Source organism: Danio aesculapii, chromosome 3 (genome assembly GCF_903798145.1).
Source record: "Danio aesculapii chromosome 3, fDanAes4.1, whole genome shotgun sequence".
Lineage (NCBI taxonomy): Eukaryota > Metazoa > Chordata > Actinopteri > Cypriniformes > Danionidae > Danio > Danio aesculapii.
Genome location: NC_079437.1, coordinates 20,499,941 through 20,527,560, shown reverse-complemented (window position 1 = coordinate 20,527,560; position 27,620 = coordinate 20,499,941). Strand labels below are relative to the sequence as shown.

Genomic DNA, 27,620 nt, shown 5'->3' with positions numbered 1-27,620 from the left:
CATTGATGGATTTGCTCTTCAGTTTGGACTCTCGGTAGTGATTATTAAACCACACTGATCTGAGCTAAACCGCACTGAACTTAAACTCTGAAAACTGACACGGTTTCAATTTCCTATAATCTTTTATGTGAAGCTGCTTTGACACTATCTACATTGTAAAAGCGCTATACAAATAAAGGTGAACTGAAATGAATTAAACAGTTTCGATAATTTGCAATAAACTGCTGCTGTTAATACATGAGGGTTTCGGCATCTCAGTCTTTGCAACCAAAGTTCATTATTTTGTATCAAAAGTTAAGCAAATTGTGTCAAAAGTCACATTTCTCAGTGCAAAAATCACATCCTTAACCAATTTACAAATCCAGACTGTGTTGGGAAAAGGCAACCACAATAAACCACAAGCACAGCTTTTTAGTCCTCAGATGGTATTCCATAAAGTAACATCAAACTGTCACTGACCACAGTCTGAAACTTCAGGAGAAAGCTGTATATCATTTGTGTGCAGTGATTCTGCTGGTTCTCCAGGCTACAGCTTATCTCAGACAGTCAAAAACACTGTAGAAATGTGTGATGGGCTACTGTACCCAGATTCCAGCTGCTTCTCAGAAAACTACACATTGAGTTCTTAGTCTCAAAGACTAAAGGGACCACACAGACTTTCATGAGTGACAGATGCAAAAGCAAACGGCAAGGGTGAGACTATTGACATGCTCAAACATTAATCTAGTTATGTTTTTAACTTTAAGGCATTTCTGAATTCTTAACATTGGTCTATATTTTGTATGTATTAATTGTGAACCTTTTAACAGTATCCTCAATTCTCAAACAATTAAACACCGCATTAAAATCAGTAAAGCTGATGTGCATGCATCTCAGATTTGTTTGTATTTATTTTTTTTTGGAGTGTGATGCAGTCATCCAAATGACAATTTGCTAATATTTACAGAATACAATTGGTTTGTTCGGTGAAAACATTTGGAGTGTTTTTGTACAATTGTCAATTAAATAAAAGGTAAAGAGAATTAATGTCTATTAATTAATGTCATTTTCTTGATTTTATTAGTTGTTGTTTTAATTGGAAGCTTGGGTTGTTTATTATTTACAGCATTTATCCTTTTATAAAATTTAGAACAGCAAGAAATTGTTATTTTGATATAAAATCTAAGCACAACCTAACCTGACCTTGACCTTGTTTCAAAAATAAACCAGACCAAAACCTATGCCTCAAAGTTCAAAGCTCATTAGCAATAGTTTCTTGGCTTTTTTTCACCGTTGTGGTAAAGCAAAACAACATTCCTAAATGCTCCATGAAATCAAAATTTAGCCCATTTCTATGAGCTTTAAAGCAATCTATATGCTAATGTACTGCTTAAAGCATACAGAAATTCACATGGATATACACATTAGAAATGTTTATACTTTGTGATTTGTGGGAAAACACTGGAGAAAAGTATTCAAGTAACAGTATGCAGTTGATATTTTTTCTCATATAAAATGAACCTGAACATTGGTTCAATTAAATTGTGATGCCTAAAACAAATAAATAAAATAAAATGATTTAAACAAATTAAATATAATAAAAATAATAAGCTAGTTAGAATAAAAATCTTAAATAAATGAATAAATAAAAATTAAAATAACAAAATGAAAAATTACAAATCAAAACAATGAATTAATACACCTCATAAAATAAATAAAAATGTAATAAAATTAAATAAATCACCAAAATAAATTAACAAAACAGAATAAATACAACGCAACTTTAAATTTAGCAAAAAAGTTATTACATTTAAATACATTTAAATACATCAAAAATAAAATTACACTCCACTAATTAGAGAATACTAAACTAAAATAGTAATCACAACAACAACAACAATAATAATAATAATAATAATAATAATAATAACAATAATATTACTATGCAATACTCACTAAGCTAAAAATCCAACATAGAATCCTTACACAATACAATACTATTATTTTCACTACTATTTAGTAATACTCGAATTTTAATTAAAAAAAAAAATTAAATCAATGTAATAAAATAAAATAATTTTAAACAAAATAATGAATTAAACAATAAATTAAATATAATAAACGATGACCTAATCAGAATAAAAATAAATAAATAAAAAATGAACACAATCATAAAAGTTTATTTTACAATAAATAAAAATGTTTTTAATTAAATAAACCACTAAAATAAATTAACAAAACATAAAAATACAATGCAAAAATAGATTTAGTAAAAGTTAAAATCACTATTACAATACAATAATAAATACCTTAAAAATAAATTACACTACACCAAAACATTACACTAATTAGAGAATACTAAACTAAAATAATAATCACAATAATAATAATGACAAATTAAGAAATTACAATACAAGCTAAAAATCCAACATAGAATCATTATACTGTACAATACAATACTCTTATTATTACCACTATTTAATAATACTCGGATTTAAATAAAAAATAAAATAAAATAAAAATGAATTAAACAAAATAAATTAAATATAAAAATATAAATATAAATAAAAAATAATGAACTAGTCAGAATAAAAATATAAAAATAAATAAATTGGAACATAATAAAATAAATAAAAAATGAAGTACCAAAATGAAAAATTACACTTAAAACTACAAAAGTAATGAAAAATATATAAAACAATAAAATAATACACTTAATAAAATATATAAAAATGTAATAAAATTAAATAAATCACCAAAATAAATTAACAAAACATAAATAAATACAATGGTGAAATTTAGCAAAAAAGTTAAAATTACAATTACACTACAATAATAAATACTTAAAAATAAAATTACACTACACCAAAACATTACACTAATAAGAGAATACTAAACTAAACTAAAATAGTAATCACTATACAACAATAATTCACAAAATAAAATAAAATAAAATAAAATAAAATAAAATAAAATAAAATAAAATAAAATAAAATAAAATAAAATAAAATAAAATAAAATAAAATAAAATAAAATAAAATAAAATAAAATAGACACATTGTTTCTCCTATACATAAAGCTAGCGCAGTGTGCTGTTCCTCTGACCTTGAGGTTGCTCTGCTCAGCTGCTTGCAGTGAGGCTGTTAATTGTGATAAATGGAGATGACAGAGGCGGCAGTGTTCGCACAACCACTCAATATCTTTTATGCCAGTGATCCACGCAAGCAGAGCCGAGTAATTAATGAAAGATGCTTGGAAACGGCATCCCTTCCTTCAATAAGCCCATGAGAAAATGACAAACGGAGTAGGTGGGTTACATCTGTCACTTCAAGCAGGTGTAAATAGCGGTGCTTTCTATTGCCCCAACATCAAGTGCATATGGGTGAAATTCATGTGAATATGAGCATTAGTAACACGTAAGCGCTTTTTAAACACAGGAAATGTGCACACAAATAAACACCAAGTGTGCTTGGAAGAGAGGATGTTGCTGTAGACTGTAATATTCCACTGGGACAAACAGAGAGGCCCGAAAGAAAATATGGCACACAAAAACTATTTTAACCTGCAAATAAATAAACGAAAACATTTAGATTAATTTAAAGAGGTTATTTCAGACAACAATACATTAATAGTTATCAAAATTTATCAGTTATCAAAATCCATGTTCAATTAAATGAATTCATGAAGCTAAATAACTTAAGTGAATTTAGCAAGTACATTTTTCAGTGTTTCATATTCAGTTTTTAGAAACCTTTTTTATTTTTAATTATTTTCAGTTCATTTAATTTCTTAAAACTTGATTAAATTAAAACATGGAGGAACAATTACATCTTTTTTCTATTACAATTGTTGCAAATATTTTGTCCAAAGCATTAATCTGAACTATTTATTAAACATTTAACTAATAAATTAATTAACTAATTAATAAATAAAACACATAAATAAAAATAAATAAAAAACATAAATAAATAAAAATAAATAAAAAACATAAATAAATAAAATAAATAAAAAACATAAATAAATAAATAAATAAATAAAAACATAAATAAAAAATAAAAACATAAATAAACAAAAATAAATAAGTACATAAATAAATAAATAAATAAAAAGTACATAAATAAATAAATAAATAAATAAATAAATAAATAAATAAAAGTGCTAAATTTATTTTAAGATTATTTTATTGCAATCGAACTGATCAAAAAACATGGATGAACAATTGTGCAAATATTTATTCTTTAATATTTGAATGTATTCACATCAATACATTTATTTATTTATGTATTTATTCTCTCTCAAAGTGTTGCTAAAATAAATATCCATCATAATTGCATTTAATTACACAGAAGTCTCAAGTTCAAATAATCTGATGACAAGCATGAAACACTCTCTACAACTGACTCCAGATTTGTTCTCATGAGTTTGAAGGTCATCTGCGCTTTTGAACATAAAAGCATTTCTGAATTATAAACATTAGTCCATATTTGTAGAGCAAAGTACAGTACATTTTTATTTGTGTCAGTGTGTCAGTATCAACCTAACCATGCATAGGGGATGCGTATAGTGTCAGCATAAAATACATATTTTTAATTGTACTGTTTGCTCTTAAATTCACAGACACTGTACAAAAAATAGAAATGAAGTGTGTGCTGCCATTCATCCGTCCTATCTAACCTTCTCTTTGTGATGATTATTCACTATGGGTGGATTATTGCTTAAAATTAACTTTTTAAAAATCATGCATATTTAATCAATCCAACAACATTTCTCTGTTTTATTTGAGAAAAGCTTTGTCAAATACACCCTGAAAGTCAAAGGCATTTATGCAACTGAATGAACAATACTAATATTCTGTATAATAATGGAATTTACATCAATATTTCTTTATGGAATATCATGTTTGTCTGTGTTTTAATTTTGTATACCTCATTTACCCCTCAAGAAATATTTGATTATATTTTAAGTAAAATGTTAATTCATTTCATTTTCTTTTTTTTTTTTTGACAATATATTAATTAAATCATTAAACACAGAATCAGAGAAACAGAAAAGTATTCCATTTTGGTTTTTCACAAAAAACATTTTATAGGGTTGCGACCTAATTTCTTAAACATAAAGCCACTGTTTGCCCCGTGCATCTAAATTATATGGCATCTTTCTTTTCTGCTAAACGGTTGTGTGTTGTACATATGCTTTAAATGGAACTACATATGCTTTACAATCGATAGGTCTTTTCAACGCACTTAAACACAGAAATGGAGGGGGAAGTCTAATGTGAATTGGCAGAGTGTTTTTTAGAAGGGAAACTTTATTACTTTTATTAAAAGTTTGTAATAAAAAAGGAACTACAAGAAATGCACAGCTTTATTTTTATTATTATTATTTATTTATATATAGCTAGCTTATTTTTATTATTTTATTTTTTTGAATGGAGACATTATGTTTGTAATAATAAAGGAACTATACGGGAAATGTCCAGCTTTATTTTTCAGTGAATTGAAATTAATTGAATTTTATTATTTATTTATATACAGTTAAAGTCAGAATTATTAGTCCCCCTGAATTATTAGCCCCCCGCTGTGTATTTATTCCCCAATTTCTGTTTAACGGAGAGAAGATTTTTTTCCACACACATTTCTAAACATAGTATTTTTAATAACTTATTTCTAATAGCTGATTTATTTTATCTTTGCCATCATGACAGTACATAATATTTGACTAGATATTTTTCAGGACAACTCTATACAGCTTAAAGTGACATTTAAAGGTTTAACTAGATTAATTAGGTTAACTAGGCAGGTTAGTACGGTGGCTGAGAGAGCTTAATGTGCTGCAATTTAAGAAAGCACATGCAATTACAAAAAACATCAGCAAATAAAGATGCGATCTTTGTCAATTTGACAGCACGTGTGTTGCAAATTGGTCACAACACAAACAAGTGAAGAAACGCGCTGCAATTGGTCACAACACAAACAACTTAAGAAATGCGCTCCAATTGGTCACAACACAAACAAGTGAAGAAACGCACTGCAATTGCTCACAACACAAACAACTTAAGAAACGCACTGCAACTGGTCACAACACAAACAAGTGAAGAAACAAGCTGCAAATTGGTCACAACACTTGCAAATATCCACGGAACACTACGAAAATGTCTCTAGGGGACGCAAAAACAGCTTTTTTCTAGCCGAAATAAAACAAATAAATTTTTCTCCACAGGAAAAAATATTATCAGACATACTGTAAAAATTTCCTTGCTCTGTTTAACATCATTTGTGAAATATTTGAAAAGAACAAAAAAAATAAATCAAAGGGGGGCTCATAATTCTAACTTCAACTGTATATACAGCTTATTTTTATTATTTTCAATTATTTTTTTAGAACGGAAACATTATTACTTTCATTAAAAAATTTCAAGTTTGTAATAACAAAGAATCTATGAGAGATGTATAGTTTTGCATATTTAAACTTGATAATAAATTAATTATTTTATTGCATTTTTTTGAAGAGTAAGATTCGTTCAAATTGTTCAAGTTTGTAATAATAAATGATCTGTTCATTCAAAAAACAATTGTTATTCTTCTTTAAATAGTCAGTTACTGAAAGGAAATTCTTGTGCAATATTTACCATGAAATAGGGTTGCACAATATATTATTTTGGCATCAATATCCCAATGTGAGAATCCGCAATAGTCACATCGCACGTTCTGCAATGTTAAATTGAGATTATAATTAAACAGGAACCATAGTTAAGAGCATTTGTTTTGATTGCAATGATTAACCCTAATAAAATGTTATCAATGCCTGTGATTAAGATGTCAAGTTAATTTAAACCATTTAGGCACACCAAATGAAAAAGTTTGCCACTTAAAGAATGATTGTGTTTATACAACTAAGACTCTGTGTGGTGTTGTTTTACATTTGATTTTTTAAATTTCTGTACTGTTAAACTCCAATCAAAAACCATAAAACGTTGCTTATTTTATTTGTATTACTGTTCTGCTGTTTTTATCTATGCTTTAATAAGTTAATTTTAGATATTTTTGGATAATTTTGTATATTTCATGCAGATGCACTCACCTACAAAATCTCCAGTCAAAGTCAAACTCCCAATCAATTCTTTTTAAATAGAGTCACCTAGTCTTACCAAGTCTTGTGAAATTAAATTCACATCGCAATATAAATTGCAGAAAAACTAAATCTTGCAATGTCAGTTCCTGTTCAATATCATGCAGCCCTAGCATGAAACATGTTCAGAGACATCATACTGTGAAAATCTCACATTGTTGCAATCCTAATGACAGCTAATCATTCTCATTGTTTCATTCTACTTCAAACTGTTCATTGTTTCCCACATCTAAACAAGCCATTAGCATTATTCTTGCCAATAAAGCTTAAACAATAACTAAGAAGGAAACAAGTGGAAAGAAATGCAATGATAAACACAAGGAAGGATGGATAAAACTATTTGATCAAAGGCTTTGCTAATATTCCACCTTTTCATTATCAAATGAATGTTAAAGAGATGATATTAATATCACTTCAAACAAAAAGTGCATTCACAGAATAGCAAGAACAAACAATGCAAAATCTAAATATAATTTCAACACAGATCTAAATTAGTCCTCTCAAGACAAACAGTTCCTCTTTATTTTGCATCTCTAATCTGCTGTGAGAATACATTTCCACCAAAAAATAAAAAATAAATATAAATAAATAAGATAGAAGCAAACAAGAACATCAGTCCCTTTCCCAGTGTTACATCTTTCGGGATGCTGTTGCGAGACCCTCTCATGTAAATGCGTTCGTATCTAAGTGGGGCACAAGTTGTGAAAAATGCCTGACGGAAAGGGAAAATCAATTGGAAAGGGATGAATGAGGTTTTGTCTGCTCTTATGAAACAGCTGCCAGGTACCAGATGCTGGTGAAGAGCTATGACAGGCTAATTGAGTTCATTCACTCATTTAATTTAAAAAAAGGATGAGGATCTGGGACAATGTAGGCATAGTGATCACTGACTAGAAGCGTTACAGGAGAAGAACCACAAAACAACATGTGTTGCATGAGCATGCAGAACATCAAGCCACTCCAATACATGAAGGTTCGTATAGCAGAAAATACTCTTTAATATGTCACTGGAAAGGATTTGCAGGTCGCAGGGAACATTAGTGTTAGATACAGATGCAGTCAGTGCTTAATTTGTAAATGAATAATTCCCAGAACAAAACCAGGAAAAAAAGTTACCGTGACTGACGTCGACCAAACATTAGCACGTCATTAAACGGTGATAGCGCAAAAAAAAAAAAGAGCATCACATTTCTGAACGGTCTTTAATTATTTTGTGCCATAAAATGTTTTAGGTCAGTTATGGATAATAAAAACATGTAGCTACAAACTTAAATCATGTGAACAATCACTATTTCGTTCACTTCACTATTATGTGCCAAGTGAAAAACAAAAATTAAATGACTCAGTCTAATCTTCAAGAGCCCATATTAACCTCTTCTGTCATGTTTTCGGGCTGACTTGAGATCACTTTGCTTCTGTCTCCCGCTATCCTGATCCATTCGTGCAGTTTCTTCAGGCTTATTATCAGATTTACTCATGGTTTTAAAAAATGAAAATATGCATCTGCCATATGCATCTGCCATTTTGAAAATACAAATATTATTTAGGTAGGCCACTATGCCATTATTTTTTTTTTCGCTGCTCACTGTGTGCAAAACAATCACCAACCAATGAGAAAGCCGATTGGCTGAAAATATTGTCAAGGCCCAATAGTTACTGTAAATGTGACTTTTGCTTTAACTTGTGCATGATGACTACCATTATGGGTGTGACGGTATCCACAAAGCCTTCACTTGCACTCATTCACACTCTCTCTCTCACACACACACACACACACGTAGGTTTTCAACACGCAAAAGTTAATGCCGAATCCATTAAAATAAATACTGGAAGGCAAAACACGGATATCTGACATTTTCTGTAACAGGATCTGGCAAGATCCGGCTCAAATTAAGCACTAGATGCAATGCTACATGTGATGCAAAAGAAAAATCTGGATTAATAATATAAACATATAGTTTTCACATATTGCAGACATGTCATTTTTGCTTTTTTACTGAACACACGGTTGCCTAAATCTCATTTAGCCCTTTCACGCGAGAGTTTTAAATACTCCAACTGACCCTCCTCCGTGAGGGTTTTTTTTTGTGACTGTTACTTACAATCCATTGCATTTTAAATTTCCCATGGCGACGTGTCAAGTTTATCACATGACCCAGCAGCCCCAATAATCCATGTATATATCATATTTTGCTTCTTTTAGCCCTTTTCTGTAAATATTGACAAATCTTCTCATTGTATTTTGACATTTTTGATACTCCAATTCTCAAATATGTGATCCTCAGCTGTATCCCATCTAGACTTCACCCTATCCTGCAGTGCTTTGAAATCTAGATGGGGTACAGCTGAGGATACTCATGTCAATATAGCATAATTTTTGTGACACTGTACAACAAATAATATTTTTACATTAAGATGAGGGTTGGGTTTAGGGTTGTGTTAGGGGTAGACTCTAATAAATCACAATTAATAGGTAATTTAATTATTATGAATACTTAGTTAACTTCCAATCGCAGCTGTATCCCTTCTAGCAACAAGATCCAAGCTGCTGGAATTATGTCATGTTTATTCATAATATTCTTCTGAAATACATGAAGGTAAGGGACTGTTTATTTGGGTGAGGAATAGAGAAAATATTCTAGTAACATAAACAGTGTATATCTTATCAGTGTGTATCCGAGTGTATTTTACCAACCTTAAATGGTATGTTTTACTTGTAATTCTAATCACACCAGTGTGATCGTATGATTCAGGGACAAGCCAAAGTTGATCACACTGGTGTGATCATACGTGTGAAAGGGTTATTGAAGTCTTTCATGATTAGTAAGTTTAAAAAAAAAAAAAAGGACAGAACAACATGTCTCTGAATGTTAATGTTCATGCATCAGCTAATATTTAATTGTTAAAACGTTCTCTAAAGCCCAGGGCAGACCAAGCCCCTTTATTAAAACTATTTCACCAAAATGTTAGCTACAAGACATTCAGAGGATAAAGGAGGTTGCATTATGTTCTAAATAGTAAAAAGAGTCTTAAACGACTAAAGCTAATCCACAAAGTGCTATATATCTGAAGATCTGAAGATACTATAGATCTGAAGCTGCAGCCACAGATCTGGACGAGCTCACAGAGACTGTAACATCATACATCAGTTTCTGTGAGGAGTTATGCATCCCTACCAGGACCTACTTGTCATTTAACAATGATAAACCATGGTTCACACCAAAACTCAGACAGCTTCGTCAGGCCAAAGAGGATGCTTACAGGAGTGGTGACAGGATCCTGTACAATCGGGCCAGGAACACATTGACAAAGGAGATTGGTGTGGCTAAGAAAAGCTATGCCAAAAAGCTGCAAAACCAGTTTTCAGCTAACGACCCTGCATCAGTGTGGAGAGGCTTAAAAGATTTCACTAATTACAAGACACCGTCCCCCAGTATCGACAGCAATAAACATATTGCAAACGAGCTGAATATGTTCTACTGTAGGTTTGACACCTATGACCAGACACCTCACACCCACCCGGACCATCTCCCTACACAGCCATCAACACCACATCAACACAGCCCGGACCATCGCCCTACACGGCCATCAATACCACATCAACACAGCCCGGACCATCGCCCTACACAGCCATCAACACCACATCAACACAGCCCGGACCATCGCCCTACACAGCCATCAACACCTCCAGCCATCTTCCTCTCCCCCCCTGCTCTTCAGATCAGTGAGGAAAATGTGCGTCAGATCTTCAGTAAACAGAAGAGAAGGAAAGCACCAGGGCCAGATGGTGTCTCACCAGCCTGTCTGAGAACCTGCGCTGACCAGCTGGCTCCCATTTTCTCCCATATCTTCAATAGATCACTGGAACAGCGCAAAGTTCCATCCTGCTTTAAGCGCTCCACCATCATCCCAATCCCAAAGAAGCCAAAGATCACAGGACTCAATGACTACAGACCTGTGGCCTTAACATCTGTGGCCATGAAGTCATTCGAAAGACTGGTGCTAGCATATCTGAAGGACATCACTGGACCCCTGCTGGACCCCCTGCAGTTCGCCTATAGAGCAAACCGGTCTGTGGATGATGCAGTCAACATGGGACTGCATTATACCCTACAACATCTGGACAAACCAGGGAACTACGCAAGGATTCTGTTTGTGGACTTCAGTTCTGCCTTTAACACCATCGTCCCATCACTGCTTGAGTACAAACTGGCCCAGCTCTCTGTTCCTAGCTCTGTCTGTCAATGGATCACCAGCTTTCTGACAGATAGACAGCAGCTAGTCAGAATGGGCAAAATCACATCCGACAGCCGCACCATCAGCACTGGTGCCCCCCAGGGATGTGTTCTTTCTCCACTGCTCTTCTCCCTGTACACCAACGACTGCACTGCAAAAGACCCCTCCATCAAACTCATTAAGTTTGCAGACGACACTACTGTTATCGGCCTCATCCAGAACGGTGACGAGTCTGCATACAGACAGGAGGTGGAGCGGCTGGCGTTATGGTGCAGATACAACAACCTGGAGCTGAACACGCTCAAAACAGTGGAGATGATAGTGGACTTCAGGAGAAACCCCCCTGCACTCCCCCCACTCACCATCATGAACAGCACTGTGGCTGCAGTAGAGTCATTCAGGTTCCTGGGCACCACCATCTCTCAGGATCTGAAGTGGGACACTCATATAGACTCTATTGTGAAGAAAGCCCAGCAGAGACTGTACTTCCTTCGTCAGCTGAGGAAGTTCAACCTGCCACAGGAGCTGCTCGTACAGTTCTACTCAGCTGTCATCCAATCCATCCTCTGCACTTCAATCACCGTCTGGTTCGGCTCAGCTGCCAAAACCGACCTCCGTAGACTACAGCGAATAGTCCGGACTGCTGAACGAATCACTGGCACTACCCTTCCTACACTTCAAGAACTGTACTCTTCCAGAGTGAGTAAAAGGGCTCGCAAAATCACTCTGGACGCCTCACACCCAGCACACTACCTGTTTGAACTGTTACCGTCTGGTCGGCGCTTCAGAGCACCAAGCACAAAAACAGCCAGACACAGGAAAAGTTTCTTTCCTCAGGCTGTCTACCTTATGAACAGTTAAATATTCCCCTACTGTGCAATAAATATGTGCAATACTTTCTCATACGCACTTGTACACAGCACCTTATATCAATATACAATGCAATACTTTCTACATTCGCACTTGTACACAGCACCTTGTAACCTGTATATTTATAACAATCTGTACATACAATTCAACATCCAGGTTTCTTCACTGACCGCATCTGTTTAATGTTCATCATTTTTTATTATTATTATTTTATTTTTTCAGATTATTTTGTGTTGTCACATGTCACTTTATGTACACTGGAAGCTTCTGTAGCCAAAACAAATTCCTTGTGTGTGTGAAGCACACTTGGCAATAAAACCGATTCTGATTCTGATTCTGATTCTGATTCTGATTCTGATATTCGATGCATGACATTTATATGTTGTGTTGACATGAATCTGTAATGCACTCTTGCATAATGACATCTTACTTTTTCCTTTAGATTCTTTCACCCTATGGCTGGAACTGCATCTTTGAGTAACATTTGAAAAAAAAATAAGATAAAAAAATACACCAAGACCCAAGTCAAAATATCTCAGATTTTAACAAAGGTCTTCTGCTTTTGGATCAACAGGATAGTGAATATATGACAGAATTTTTAGTTTTGGGGGAGATAACCCCTTAAAGCCATCATTCATCTAAAACTAACACAATTTACTCAACATTCACTTGTTTTTATTGTGTCTTTTTTCAAAAGAAGTTATTTTTGCGAAATTATGGAAACATGTAGCCATTGACTTCCATTTGTTTTCTGTGTTCAACAGAAAAGGGAAACTCTCGACAAAGGGTTGGAACCACTTGAGCTAGATTAAACCGTGAGTAAATTACTTTTTCTTTTTTCAGGACTCCCTAATTCTTTGATGTATACACTCTTTATTTGGTTAAACCCAGCATTTGCATGGCTCATCCAAAAACTATAGTGTAGGTTCAGCCTGAGGAGTCGAACTCTACAATCACACATCGTCTTTGGTGCATGTTTATGTTGCTTTACTGCATTTGCACAGGCCTTGGCACTCTTTACACACACTTTCATTCTCACTTCTTTCTCTTCCAGCCGTCTCTACCTCAGACAGACCAACTGTGCTCTATGCCTACACTAATTATCCGAGTTTAAAGAACAAATGCATTTTGTACAATTCGTCCAGTCGTCCAAAATGCTCAAGGGCTTCCTTAATTGCCTTGTTAGTTAAAGCACTGTATTAATTTAAGTGATTTATGATAACACTCAATATGCTTTTAAAATCGACTGTGACAGTCTGGGGCTGATAAAACCAAGTCTTTAAGTGAGGCTGACATGCCAGCACTCATTTTTTTTTAATCTGTTACGTGTGTTCTGGTGAAAGAAACTACTGTGAAGTCATTCCTTCTGCCCAGTACTCTAAACCAGTATTACTCAACATTTTGGTCTTTTACTGATGTGAAGTCTGACTCATTTCTATAAATAAGTTTATCTGAACAGCATGTTCAGTGATTCCTTGGGTATTTTTTTATGTGCTCCAGTTCAGTTTGTTGTAATCCTTATTCAGCATTTACAAAACAAAGCCTTGTAGAATCATGTAAATATAGTTTAGATTTATGAAAAAACTTTAACAAAATTTGTTACAGTTAGAAATATTAAAATGTATCAAAATGGAAAACACATTTTAACACATGACCCTGGATGACCCAGTCTTGAGCTGTACAGGTGTCACGGTCACCAGCGATCCAGCCAGTGCAGATCACTTGTCAGTGACCGTGACAACAGGTATATTTGTAGAAATTGGTTAAAAAAATACATTGACTAAAGTCATTAGAATATTAAGTAAAGGACAAGTTACATAAAGATATACTGTACTAGAATATACAATATAGAAAAGATATACATTTCCTACAAAAACTCTATTAAAACTCAATTTTCGATTTGTAATGTGTATTGTAAAGCAGTTTATTTGGACAATTTTAAAGGTCTTTTTTTAAACACTGGAATTCCAAATTTTCAATAGCTGTACCTTTTAAAAATATTGTATTATTTACCCCTTATGTGCTGTTCTGAATGTTTTCATCTGCTCTGGGGTGATTTTGAGTCATATTTGGCCACCACTTTCTCTGTGTTTCAGCAAATGAAATGATTTATTGTTGCATCATTGACTTCTATTATAATGAAATTTTGGGGGTTTTTTTTTGCAAATCCTTGACTTGAATGCAAATGCATTCTTGATTGTTGGCAGTTTTCCCTGTTGGGAAGCGGTTAATTTACAAAATTTTTCTGTTGATCATTAGTTGCAGTGCAAAAAAGCGTAGTTTCTGGATAAAAATCATATGGTTGTATGGATTATAATGTGCAAGAGTTCTTTGTGCACTTACCTTGATAAGTTTCAGTAAATAAAAAATAAGCTGCTCAGCTTTCAGAACATGCAATAGTAAACACAGTAAGTGTATTTAGAATTATTTAGTTTATTATAATAGTTTATAAAAGTGAAAACGAACATTTTTACCTCTTCCGAACAGGGTAAACCACCAACAATCAAAAATGCATGATTATTTGGTGTCAAGGCATTGCGGTCAAAAAATGGAATTATAATGGAAGTTAAAGGGGTAAAAAAAAGGATAGTCAATTTGAACAGTACACACGGGTTAAACAAACCATACACCAATGAAAACCTTATTTATATCAGCTTTCAGATGGTGTATGAATCTCAGTTTCCAAAAAGAAATACTCTTATGACATTTTGTGGTCCATGTTCACAAATGTTTCACTGAGTATAGGCAAAAAAGACTTCAAATACCATTTAAAAATCTTGTTGACTACAAACTTTGGAATGGTAATGAGTGTTTGTGATTTATACACACATCCTGATTTAATCCATTATATTTTTCTGCTTTATAAATTTAAAAGAAGCAGTTATTCCCAAGCACCCGCTTGGAGCCTGCTTAAATATATCTTGGGAATTGGTTTGGAATCACTGGTTTAAACTGTGGCTTGTTCTGGTAATGAGAAAAATGACAAAATACCATTTATGCAGTTCGCAGTGAAAGCAATGTCAACAATTACTTCTGTTCTCTGTTTTCATAACATTAATTTCATATTTGCCTCGAGTCCCACGACACCCCGAAACAACCAATTCATGACCAATAAGATCTGAAGCGGTTCAATTGTGAGTGACAAGGGAGCATGAGGTCACATGTAAAAAACCTCCCTAAATAGCAATGAGCCTCAAGGCTTGAGTTCTCAACATTTTATTCAACAAGCTTTTCAGAATATGAGAATTGCAGAGAAGATTTTAAAACATTACAGCGCTACATGTGTGAACATAAAATTGGAAGAAAACAAATGTGTACTTGTAAATGCACCACAAATCATTGTGCGCTACTTCCTTTTCAACTCGAAATACCTCTTTTGCACAATATCTTGCACAACATTGTTTAGCATTACAAGAAATTCTTGCATAGTATGTCTTAGATTATGTGTTCAGTCAATTATTTATAGCATGTATATTAGATTACTACAACAGTAAGCAAGCGATGTACTGTATATGTTTTTGGTAACACTTTAGTTTACGTAACAATTCCCACTATTCACCTCTGTATTAGCTTATCACATGCTTATTATTAAGATATTGCCTGTTTATTGGTACTTATAAAGTATGATCTTACTCTACATCCCTAATCCTACCCAATACCTAACATGCATTTGTTTATAGCGATAATTATACTTTACTTTTTAAATTGCTTTTATATCAAGTGTCATGTCCATATTTATGTTTATTTATGTAACACCTTGGTCCTGCGAGACACATTTCATTCCACTTTACCATGGTGCGACGCAACTGACTCCTAAAGGGAATGGGAGAGAATAAGCACAACCCTGTTAGACCATGCACCGCAGCGCAGATCGTATTTTTTCCGTCCTTAAAATAGCAAAAGTGGATTCAGACACGCCGTTAATGCTTTTGCGTCCTGCGCTTTAGACTTTGCGCATAGATTGCTAAAATAGATCCCTATATCTGACTATGTCTTGCATATATCATGCTCTCACATTTATTTATTTTTTACATTTTGGGATGAGTATAATGTACATTTATATACAGTACATAAATCCCAGACCACCTGAAGTGGTTTGAGCAATTGGACTTATATCTGTCTCAAATACATTTCAGAGGGCAATTTACACCTGTCCTTTTCACAATCAGATAGCCATCTGGTCCACTTTTTTCATTTCCCAAAAATAAAATATTATCACTTGGACTGGTTATTAGAAAGTGAGCCTGTCATCAAAAACAAAAAGGTCTAATACAAATACAAAGTCTAATTCTTGGTACTTAAGGTGTCTTTTAACATGTTTCTCAGCTCAATGGGAAGAAAATATTCGCTGGGAATCCTCATCTTTGTTTATACTCAATATGAGTTTGATTAGTCACTGAAAGACACTGTGGTGCATGAACCATGCTAAATCATAGACATGATATTGACCTCTGGGATATTGAAAAAAAAAAAAAATGGCTCGTACCTGCCGTTGCTAAGACACAATGAGTGCTGAATACATTTGGATGTGCTTGAAATGGATAAACCTCAACTCTCCCCATCTGTGCAGAATCAGCTTTTCTCAAAAGACCACAATCGTGCATGAAAAATTTACTTTTTGCTTCAAAACTGAATGATAAAATCCTGTTCACACGAAGGATGATTGCTAAATTTAAAAGAATAAAAGATTCAGCACTTTAACTAAAGGCAAAGAGGATCGAAATGGTTAGAATCCCTTTAAAAAAAGATTCTCTCCCAGCTGGTTTTATAAGAGAGATTGAAGTTTTTTTCTGATTTGCCAACAAAACCAGTTCCAAACAAAGTAATAGCAGAGCATTAGTGCTGTTTTCTTCATGAATAAATCTGTTTTTGAGTCAATGATTCAATTATCCATTCATAAAGGCTGTGGCTCCATCCAAAATTTAATAATCTCAAGGAACTTACTTTGATTAAATAATAACTTATTATCAACCACTAAAAAACTACATTCTATATAGTATGAATGCATTAGAAACAAATTACATTCACCATCTTGCCATTCTGGTGTTTTTTTGTTTATACTGTTTGAATACAGACATGATTACTTTGTGACACATTGTTTTCCATCCACTATACAGTAGGGAAGAATATTATTTCAGATTCAGACTGTGACTTGTTTTGTTTCTGATTTGATCAGCTATTTTAAAACTGAATTTACTTATCTTGACAATCTTAACAAAGCCAAAGTACCAGCACACAAAAAAAACACAGGAAAATATGAATTATCTCTACCTAAATATTATTGATAACCATTATGGAATAATACATGTATAAACAGTCAAATTAGCACTAACTGTCAATATTAAAACTGGGCTGGGCAATATTTCAAGAATAATTATCATGATATCCTGTTTCACATCAATTGATATTGATAATTATTGATTTTTTTTTTTACAATACACTTAGGAATATTAAGAATTAACTACTTTATTTTAATTTACCAACATTACTGAGACAAATAGTTTTAATAGTCAACAACAAAAATTTAAATATTTAAACAAAATATATCATCTCTTTATGATAAAATAAACATAAGTGTTAAAGAGACTCTTAAACTTGATTAAAAAAATGTAAGTGTGTGCCATGGTAAATGTAGATGAACATCTGTAAGGTGTCAATAGTAATCCTTAAACTCTGTCAACAACACAAACTATGATGATCAAATTTGAGCTTTCAAGTAAATGAATCAATCATTATTTAAATACATATTGCAACATTAAAATTGTGAAGTTGAATCACTGCATTAGCCCATGCTAAACAAATCTTTCAGATGGGAAGCTAGTGGCTGGGATGCACAAGAAAAGAAACCAAAAAGACGACATCCTTACATCCTATTTTAATTACAATCTCCTCACTACTGCTAGTCTTTTCGCGTGTGTTCTTATTCTGACCTGAAGTGACAAGCCCGTGCGATTGGTTTCCTTCCCCATTTTTTATGGCATCTCTCATAACTAGACCACCATCATCCGTTTTCTCAGAGGATGACAAACGGACAAACCATTGCTGCCGCTCCAATGCAAGATTAAGGAGGAAAGTAAAAAGCACTGTATTGTTTGGATGCACCATGCTTGTCTGAGGTAACTAAGCTGTGCTTGTCTGAGGTAACTGCCGTTACTGAAATGCATATATACAAAGTGTGAAGCAGATTGGTTAGTTCTACTTACATGAATCGCGGTGCACTTGTGGCATTCGAAAAAGTACAGATGTTTTTTAACTAGGTGTACCTGGAAAATGCGCACACTTCTTGGCAATCCTTCCAAGGTGCGCACTCAGCCACCACATTTTAATAAAACTACAGCCAAACTTTTTTTCATCATTATTGACAATGGTGTTCAGTCAACAAATCATGATGCTGATTGTACCGCCTAGCACTAATAACTGTTATAACAAACCGTGCAATAAGTATTTAAGTATTTATTTATTCCTTTTTGCGATTTTTAAAATGAGTTTATATTTTATATTTAACTATATTTAATATATTAATTTGAAATTACAAAAGCTTATTTATTTTACTAAGTTTTTATAGTGTCTTGTGATTTATTTTTATGTTCTTGCAGGGTTCAATGTAACAATTCCGTTCTGCATTACAATCTACTGTGATGCTTTGAATGACATAATAAACAAAACTGAACTGAGTATGCTTACAATAAACGGAAGAGTTTTGCTGGTTAAATTTAATCAAAAAAAAATTATTTTGCTGCTTGTTTGAACTACTAATTTAAAATGAGCAGAAACAACAACACAATTATTGAGAGGTTTTTTGAGACAACTTAATTGTTTTATGTTCAACCCACTTAAATTTGTTAACACAATTAAGTTAACTAACTGTAATTGATTTATGATGGGACAACATGAAGGAATTGTGTGGAACCCAGCATTTTTACAGTGTATGGTGACATATACTGTAAAAAAAAAAATCCTGGGCTCCACACAATCGAATTGTGTTGAGAAAACATAAAGGAATTAAGTTAACATATTAGTTTTTACAAATGTAAGTGGATTGAACATAAAGCAATTAAATTGTCCCTATGAAATCTCAAAAATTGTGTTGTTTCAGCTCATTTTAGACAAGTAGTTTGATCAAGTGTATTTGTGTAGTTACAGAGTAACTATTCATTTAACTACTGATTAATACCTGTGTAAGAATGTGGGTTAGATTTAGTGTTAGTTACATGTAATTGTGCATAATTCATTGTAACCAAAAGTAGCACAGAATATGTAATTACTTCACCTTAAAATGTAACATATCATCAGCTTGTGTAAACACTATGTATTTATCATTCTAGTTATTCCATGAACCTAAATATAGCATGTACACCATCCAAAAGCTCAGAGGCACCACAATAAATAAAGACGTCAAAAATCAAACAATCCAGACTGCAACAAAAAGCACAAAACAGACTCTGGCTTGTCTGCTTCTGACATTTAAATTCTGACATCTTGAGGAGAAACTGATAAGCTTCCTGCATGCTAAAACCTCTAGCTCAAAGCCGCCTGGGTCTGTGGAGACCGAGAAGCCTCTCCACTTCTTACATCTCTGTGATGAGTTAATTAGACCAGTGTGCTTATTGAACTGCACTGGGTTGATTGTAATTTCACAGAAGCTTCCTGTGTTTAACAGGGCTGAAACGGTCATGTGTGCAGGTGAAATTATTCTTCCTGTGCAGTAATATAAACACACAAACACACGTCCTTGAGGGCGATTGACCTCAGACTCTTGTTTCCTGCATAGAGTCTGATCTAAACTCACAAACAAGTCAAAAAAGATGCCTTCTTAGTAGGGTTGCATAATATATTGCTTCAGCATCGATATCGCAATGTGCACATCCGCAATAGACACATCGCAGGATATGCAATGTTGAGTTTAAATTATAATAGACCAGGAGCCACGATTTTTGGTGTTCATGCAGAGTTGAACCACAACAGAGTAAAAGATTATCATATCCCTGTGGATTTAATGGCTGAGACTATGTGAGCATTTCAAGAGAGATTAAAGCATTCAAGAAATTTGACAGAGTTTTCAATATCTGTACCTGAATACTTTTAGACTCTCCAGAAACGCTCTATTGTTTATTTATGATTCTAATTTGCTTATCAAGTTTTAGGCATGATTCACTCCACTATAGTCACCCCAATCCAACAAAACTATTTAATTATTTTCAAATTGAGGTATTTAAAGGGATAGTTCACCCAAAATTGAAAATTGCTAGTGGTTCTAAACCTTTATGGGGTTCTTTCTTCTGTTAAACACAAAAGAATATAGTTTGAAGAATGCTGAAAACCTGTAGCCTTTGACTTCAACAGTAGAAAAAACAAATCCTACGGAAGTCAATAATTACAGTTTTTTATCATTCATTTTTATCATTATTTTGTTTTAAACACACTGAAAACCCTAATAAGTTGACTGAACTAAATTAATAGAGCAAACTCATTGCCTCAAAATAACTGAATATTTGGAAAATGTATTGGTAGGCTGTGACGTTTAATAATAAGATTTGACGTTTTGGATACCACCATTATGAAGTTTCATTCCTCAATTATCTGCAAGTCGTTAAATCAAAGCAAAAGTAGATCAACATGTTTCAACGCACTCAATTTTATTTTTTTTACTCCCAATCAGTGACCAGTGTTTTTTTTCTATGCATATATATATATATATATATATATATATATATATATATATATATATATATATATTTTTTTTTTTTTTTTTTTTTTTTTTTTTTTTTTTTTTAAGATGGAAAATATGTTGAATTAAAGAATAATGTACCCAAAATAAAGTTAAGAAACCGCTAATATCTTTGAAACTTTTCTCAAAACAAAACCAAAAAAATGTCTTAGCTGTTGACTGATGTTCTTTTCCTTAAGTTAAGCATAAAAAAACGAAAAAAAAAACAAAAAACTGGTCACTGATTCAGAGTAAAAAAAAAACTTCGCGTGCGTTGAAATATGTTGATCTAATTTTTCGTTGATTTAATGACTTGCAGATAATTGAGGAATGAAACTTCATAATGAAAGCGTCAAATCTTATTCAGACAGCATACCAATACATTTTCCAAATATTGAGTTAACTGGACAGTAAGTTTCCCAACTAGGACTTCACAATACAAACAGTTTGAAATAGCTCCAAGGAACCATGCGTTCCCTCTACCACAACTGAACAACTGAATCTCTTCTTCATTCACCCACTCACCTATTATACATTCCAGGTGTCTGACCAGCGCCCTCTAGTGCCCTGTAGTTGCATTAGAACAGCATATTTATTTCGATTATTCCATGGATAACAAAACAAAAAACAAGTGACAGACATTTCATTCTGTTACAATATATATATATATATATATATATATATATATATATATATATATATATATATATATATATATATATAGTAACATGTATGTCTGTGTGTGTGTGTGTGTAATAATGTACAATGAAATTTTTTTTAAATAAATTTTAAACAAAAAATAATTAGCCATTTATTCACATTATGATGAATAATTTTTTTCCTGAAGCTATTTTTTTCTGATTTAAAAAAAGACCTTGCACTTAAAAGGTCGCACATAATAGAATTTTACTGTCAAGACTACATTTGTGAAAATTACCTATTTTTGTTCAAAGGATTAATTATGATTATGAGCTGACTACATCTGAAATCTTAAGTTTATGCATTTTCATGGTACATAAATTAAGTTAACTCATATTTTTAAGTGATTGGACCAAAATGCAAAAAGTTATGTTCAGTCAACTTTACTTAATTGTTTACGTAAAGACAACATTAGTTTGAAACAAGTAAAGAATGATTAAATGATTACAGAATAAAAAGTTTGGGGTGGACTATCCCTTTAAGTCATCTGTCATCTCAAGACGTATCTCAAAATAGGTCACAGAAAAACTAAAATATCGCAATGTCTGATTTTTCCAATATCATGCAGCCTTAATTCTGAGCTCCCATCAAGTGTTCCAAGGTGTAAATGCAACTGACAAAACAACATCGTGATGTAAATATGCTATGGAAAATGGTGGAAGGAGGAGAGTGAGTGATAATGATGTCATTGCTGGCTAAAGAGGGCAAGATTACACATTCATAAGCTTTTCTTCCTCACAGATGGACTTTTTCTGGCCTCATTTTTTATTGTAATCATCAATACGACAAGTCAATCATCTCAGATCTGACATTCTGACCTTACAAGCTGCAAGCTAAAAGTTATGTTTGGTTCAGGCTACATAACATTATTGTCTATTACGATATTCACTGTAACGGATTATGCAATTTTCTCTAGATATGCACAGACTTGGAACTCTTTATATTTCAAAGGAGAAAAACAATATAAGCGGATGAAAAGAAATCATGAAATGTTTTTTTTTTTCTGAATCTGATTACACTAACACAATGCAAACAAATACTACATTTGCTAACTGATTTCTAGTAAACCTTAACTGCAGAAAACACATCAAAGATCCATAGAGATCTTTCTTTTCCCATTGTCTTCTTTTTTCTCACATTTAAGCACACTTTTTAAGCAATGGGAGGTGAAAATGTCTCATCGTTTGGAAGGCATCAGTCAAAACACTTGTTTGTTTGTTTGTTTGTTTTTACTGGACTGAAAGCAATACAACTGAATAGGGCTGTGCAATATATCATTTCATCATCGATATCGCAATGTGTGCAACCACAATAGCCACATTGCTCAATTTTTTTTTTTTGGGATTATAGTTGGCCTGGAACCACAGTTCGGAACACATGAGATTTGTAGAGTCACTGCAGAGTTGAACTAAAATGTATCACTTGCATGTGTTTCCTATGAGGAAATTAGTTTTTCAAGAGCATGAACATTGCACAAAATTGTATCATTCGTAATTTCAATAAAGACTACATTTATTGAATTATTTCTACATGTGAAGACTATATAGTGATGTTTTACATTTAATTATTCCAATTCTGAATCTGAATACTGTTAGACTCCCGCAGAAAACCATAAAATTCACTTTTCTTTTTGCTCTATTGTTATTATCTATTTTGTAATTTATTTATTACATTCGATGCAATATTTCCTGCCAATCAAGCCAATCAGTCTAAATTAATGAATTATTTCCCAATAGAGATATTCAAGTCATCTGGTGAAACTGTACTCATATCGCTTTATATATATTGCAAAGAAACAAAATATTGCAATGTCAGATTTTTCCAGTATCGTGGATAGGCATGGGACGATAACCGTTATCAAGGTATACCCCGATTTGGAAAAGTCGAGGCTTTAAAACTGCCAAAATTGTCTGCTATACCATTCCTAAGGTATGTGTAAAATTTTTTATTTGTGTGTTTTTTTAGGACAACAGTATCTCCAGCAAAAAAGATATCCAAAGATGCCATTTTAAATTGTAAAGAAATCGGTGTTATTGAAACTAATAAAGAGAGCAGTTAATGATTTATTTTAATTATTCAGCCTGACATGTTTACTGCTCCAAACTATTTATAATGTTTCTCAAAATAAAATATATTGTGTTCAATGAGGAAATTTTTTTTTTGTTTTTTACCCAGACATTTAAAAAACAACTTATTTTAGAGCTGTAATCACAATAACGTGAAATCATGATATTTAATCCAAGGTTATTATACCATCAGAATCTTATACAGGCCAATGCCTAATCGTGCAGCCATATTACTGAAAATAAGCTGTTATCACCACATAAAAATATGATCACTGATATGTCACTAATTTTAACTCTTAAATATTTGCTGTGTCATGATTAAAAATCGTCAAATTATACACTGTAAAAAATGGTGGGTTGCACACAATCAATTTGTGTTGGGACAGCAAAGATATTAAGTTAACATATCAGTTTTTACCAATTTAGGTGGATTGAACATAAAACAATTAAGTTGCCCCCAAAAACATTCGAGAATTCAGTTCTTTCAGTTTATTTTAAATAAGTTGTTTGAACAAACAGCGAACGTTATTATTTTGAGTGTACTTTATTTCCTGAACAATCACTGCTTGATTTCTTTAATAACATGTGTAATGACAGACAACGATGTTACTGTTTGAACAATCACTAACTGCTGTCTTTAGTTATATGTGTGATGTCATTGAGAAAGAGGGACAAGCAATTGACTTTCTGGAACTAGAGCATAAACAAACAATGTCTATCATCAGAGAGCCACCAGATATTAAAGAAACTCCAAAAGTGGACTAAGTACGCGCATATAACTTCATCATCAGTCTTTCATTTTGTCATGTTGAAGAACTGAAGAACTTCTCCTATTGGTCATTGTCACAGATAAGACAAAGCCCGGTCTTTATTAATTAAAATAATTAAATAAAAAAAGAATTTTAAATAAAATCAAAGGATGCAGGCACAGCACTGGTTATCATCCACTGGCAAATTACTGTATATAAGATTAAATTATCAAAAATAACCATTGCTGTTTATAAAGCACCACAACACCCAAATGGATTGTGCCAAAATTGAATTAATGTTGTCTGAACCAGGAATGAATCATTCTTTCAGTTTAAGGAGTAAAACGTGGATATCGCTTTACTTAAATACCCAGCTAGATCACAGCAAGCACACTTATGTGCTGATGCAATGCAAAGTTGAATATAAGTCAATTAGTGCTTGTATGAAATCCTAATTGCTTTTCTGCACCTCTGCCAGCTACGTGGGACGTTTCACAACTCTGGAAAAGCTGCAAAGGAAAAATCACATTACCGTGTCTTTACTCAGTCAGTATTTCTAAACTTTCATAAGATCAATCATCACTCAAACGGTTTTTCGGAGGAAAACACTCTCCGCTCCAGCTGTCCACAGTGCTGAAAGTGATAAAATGCACATTAACGGTAGCGGAAAGCTTGTATGTTTTGACTGTCAGAGTTTCAGCGCATTACTTCATAATGGTGCCAGACTGGGCCACGGTCCAGAGCAGAGACTGATAAACTCGTTGCATCCTTTTTAAGGCTAAAAATAACAGCTCTGTTCTTCTTTACCTTTTAGTGATGTCATTTCGCATTATTTCGAATCTATGATATGCTTGTGATGCAGTGCCAAGCTTTTATTATAAGCTGGAATTTGCATTCTTTTAAGAATGTCTTGCAGCTCAGCTGAGGACTGGCAGGGGATTGTGTCCTGTCCTGTGCTTGTATTTACTGTCTACAGAATTCAATAGCACACCCACACACTGCTGAGTCACATTGGCAATGATCTCCCTCGTGGAAGGATTGTCATTAATTACCTCCACGGCTTCCCTTAAAATCTCAGTGTCAAGCGATAGTTTAATGACACCCATTAAGTGTTACTCTGCGATCAAAAAAAAAGAAAACGAAAGAAAAAGCTAAGTAAAATTAGAACAAAAACAGCCTTTTATAATACTGTCACTATCAATAGAAGAAATTAATTAAATTCCAAACTCATTTGGAAATGTTTCAACGACTAAAATGTTTCAAAATATCTGGTTCAACTTCCAGTAACACAATGCTTTGCAGTCACTCACGATATTTAAAGCTGCATATATTATTTAGACTGTAAGTATACCAATATACTTAAGGCATTAAATCTTTTTGTTTACAAGATGCAAGCACCAAACACAGGTGATACTATGGAAAATTAAGACGATGTGCTGCATAAAAACTAACCTCTATTCTATATCATCTGTCAACAACAAAGTGACGGAGCACAAGTTACTCACACAAAACAAAACACACTATTAAAAAATAATGCTACAAATACGAAAGACAACAAAAATCAGTAGATCGCACACAACTGTTAACAATTTCCCTTTTTAAATGAGACAAATGAGACCAAAACAAACTGCCACTTTGCGCTTGATGTTCAGGGAAATGTCTCTTTAACAATAAACATGATTGTAATAATATTTATGTACAACAGTTGCCATATTAAACAATTCAGGAGTAATAAAAAATTTTCTTCTTCTTTGATTTCAATAGTTTTAGAACACAATTGCCATGCAGTCTTCTATACATTTTACGCCATAGCTTAGTTAACCAATAAGCATAATAACCAATTAAAGTTAACCAATGAAATGTTCAAGAATTATAGTCATTTTAGCTGTTATAACTAACATTTGATCAGTTAAGCTAAAATATGCTTTGATTGGATAATAGTCGTACCTGTGGATGGAGGATGCGACTCATTGCTCCAGTGTGTTTTTCTGCAGAAACCTTCAAACAGCACAGCGCTCTCGTGCTCCAGATGCAGCTGTCCGGATGCTCTGCTCCGGGGTGTCAGACCTCTGCTCGATTTACACCCCGAAGATGGTCAGTGCAGCATTTACAACTGGAAATCAGCAGGGCGAATTATGCGCGCATTTGAATCGCTGCTTCATTTTCACCCACTTCCAGAGGAGTTATTATTAATATAAGCGACATATCCTTGTGTTTCGGGGTATTCGGGTGGGCACTTAATCCTCGGTAAACAATCTTCTGTTGAGTTTGACTACTTAAGGTCCTGGAAGGCAGGTGTAAAACGCTTTATTTTAGCCCGACACCAATCACGCCCGACACCCAGTCAGTGTTTCCAGATAGGATAAGCGTCTCGACCTGCTCCCTGCGGCTGGAACTGAACTTTTCCAAAAGTACTGCCACAATTTTGATCTTGTTTCCAAAATGATTCGTTTCTTGTAAACACAGCGGATCCTCTTCACGTTGCGTCCTCGCACTGAGTGACCCTCTGTTTGTGTCCCATCGGTCAACGGTAAAGCGTTCACACGAAGCCCTACATGACAGCGAGGAGGCGTCACTGCGCGCGGATAAAAGGAACAGACGCTGAGATTTTGCGCGCGTGCGGCTATAATGTTGTTGTCCGAGAGTAAATGTGACGACAACTGTAAGATGTCTTGCTGACACGCGAGCAGAGTTCGCCGGTGCAAACTAATCCGTGCCGTTCCCACGCGGGCTGCGCGTCTTTAACCAAACCGGCGGTTCACTATCTATCTCGCGCGCGCGCTCCGCAGCAGCAGGAGACTCAACACCGAGCAGCCTTCATAATGAGTGAATTCCTTTCGAAAGTGAGCATCACTACACCCCGTTCGCTCTGAAAGGGGGGAGCACTCGAAGTGAGTAGACTCGGGAACAGGGCGCATTTGAAACACATGGATATGTCTACGTCACTTGCACTTATTTTCATTTTAAAGTTATGATGTGAAATCAACATTGTAATGCCGTAGTAATGTTTGCGTAAAATATATTTGTCCTTAATTTAAGGTCATTTGAAATGGTGTAAGCTGACTTTCTGGAAATAATTCCAGATTCTAATAAACAAGATGAAAATATAAGTATAATTAGGTTTTCTAATTAAAGGAAAATAGATTTTTTTTTCCTTGGAGAAAGCTTTACAAGTGCAGTGTTATG

General features: G+C 33.5%; 1 protein-coding gene across 1 annotated transcript in view; it reads right to left on the bottom strand.

The window, feature by feature from the left end:
* Positions 1 to 27,080, bottom strand: part of crhr1 (corticotropin releasing hormone receptor 1) — a 233,294-nt gene extending 206,214 nt beyond the window's left edge. The window contains exon 1 of the mRNA XM_056453349.1: positions 26,382 to 27,080. Within this exon, the coding sequence (XP_056309324.1) occupies positions 26,382 to 26,405 (24 nt within the window). The 5' untranslated portion in view covers positions 26,406 to 27,080. The remainder of the gene's footprint in view (positions 1 to 26,381) is intronic.
* Positions 27,081 to 27,620: the final 540 nt, after the last annotated feature.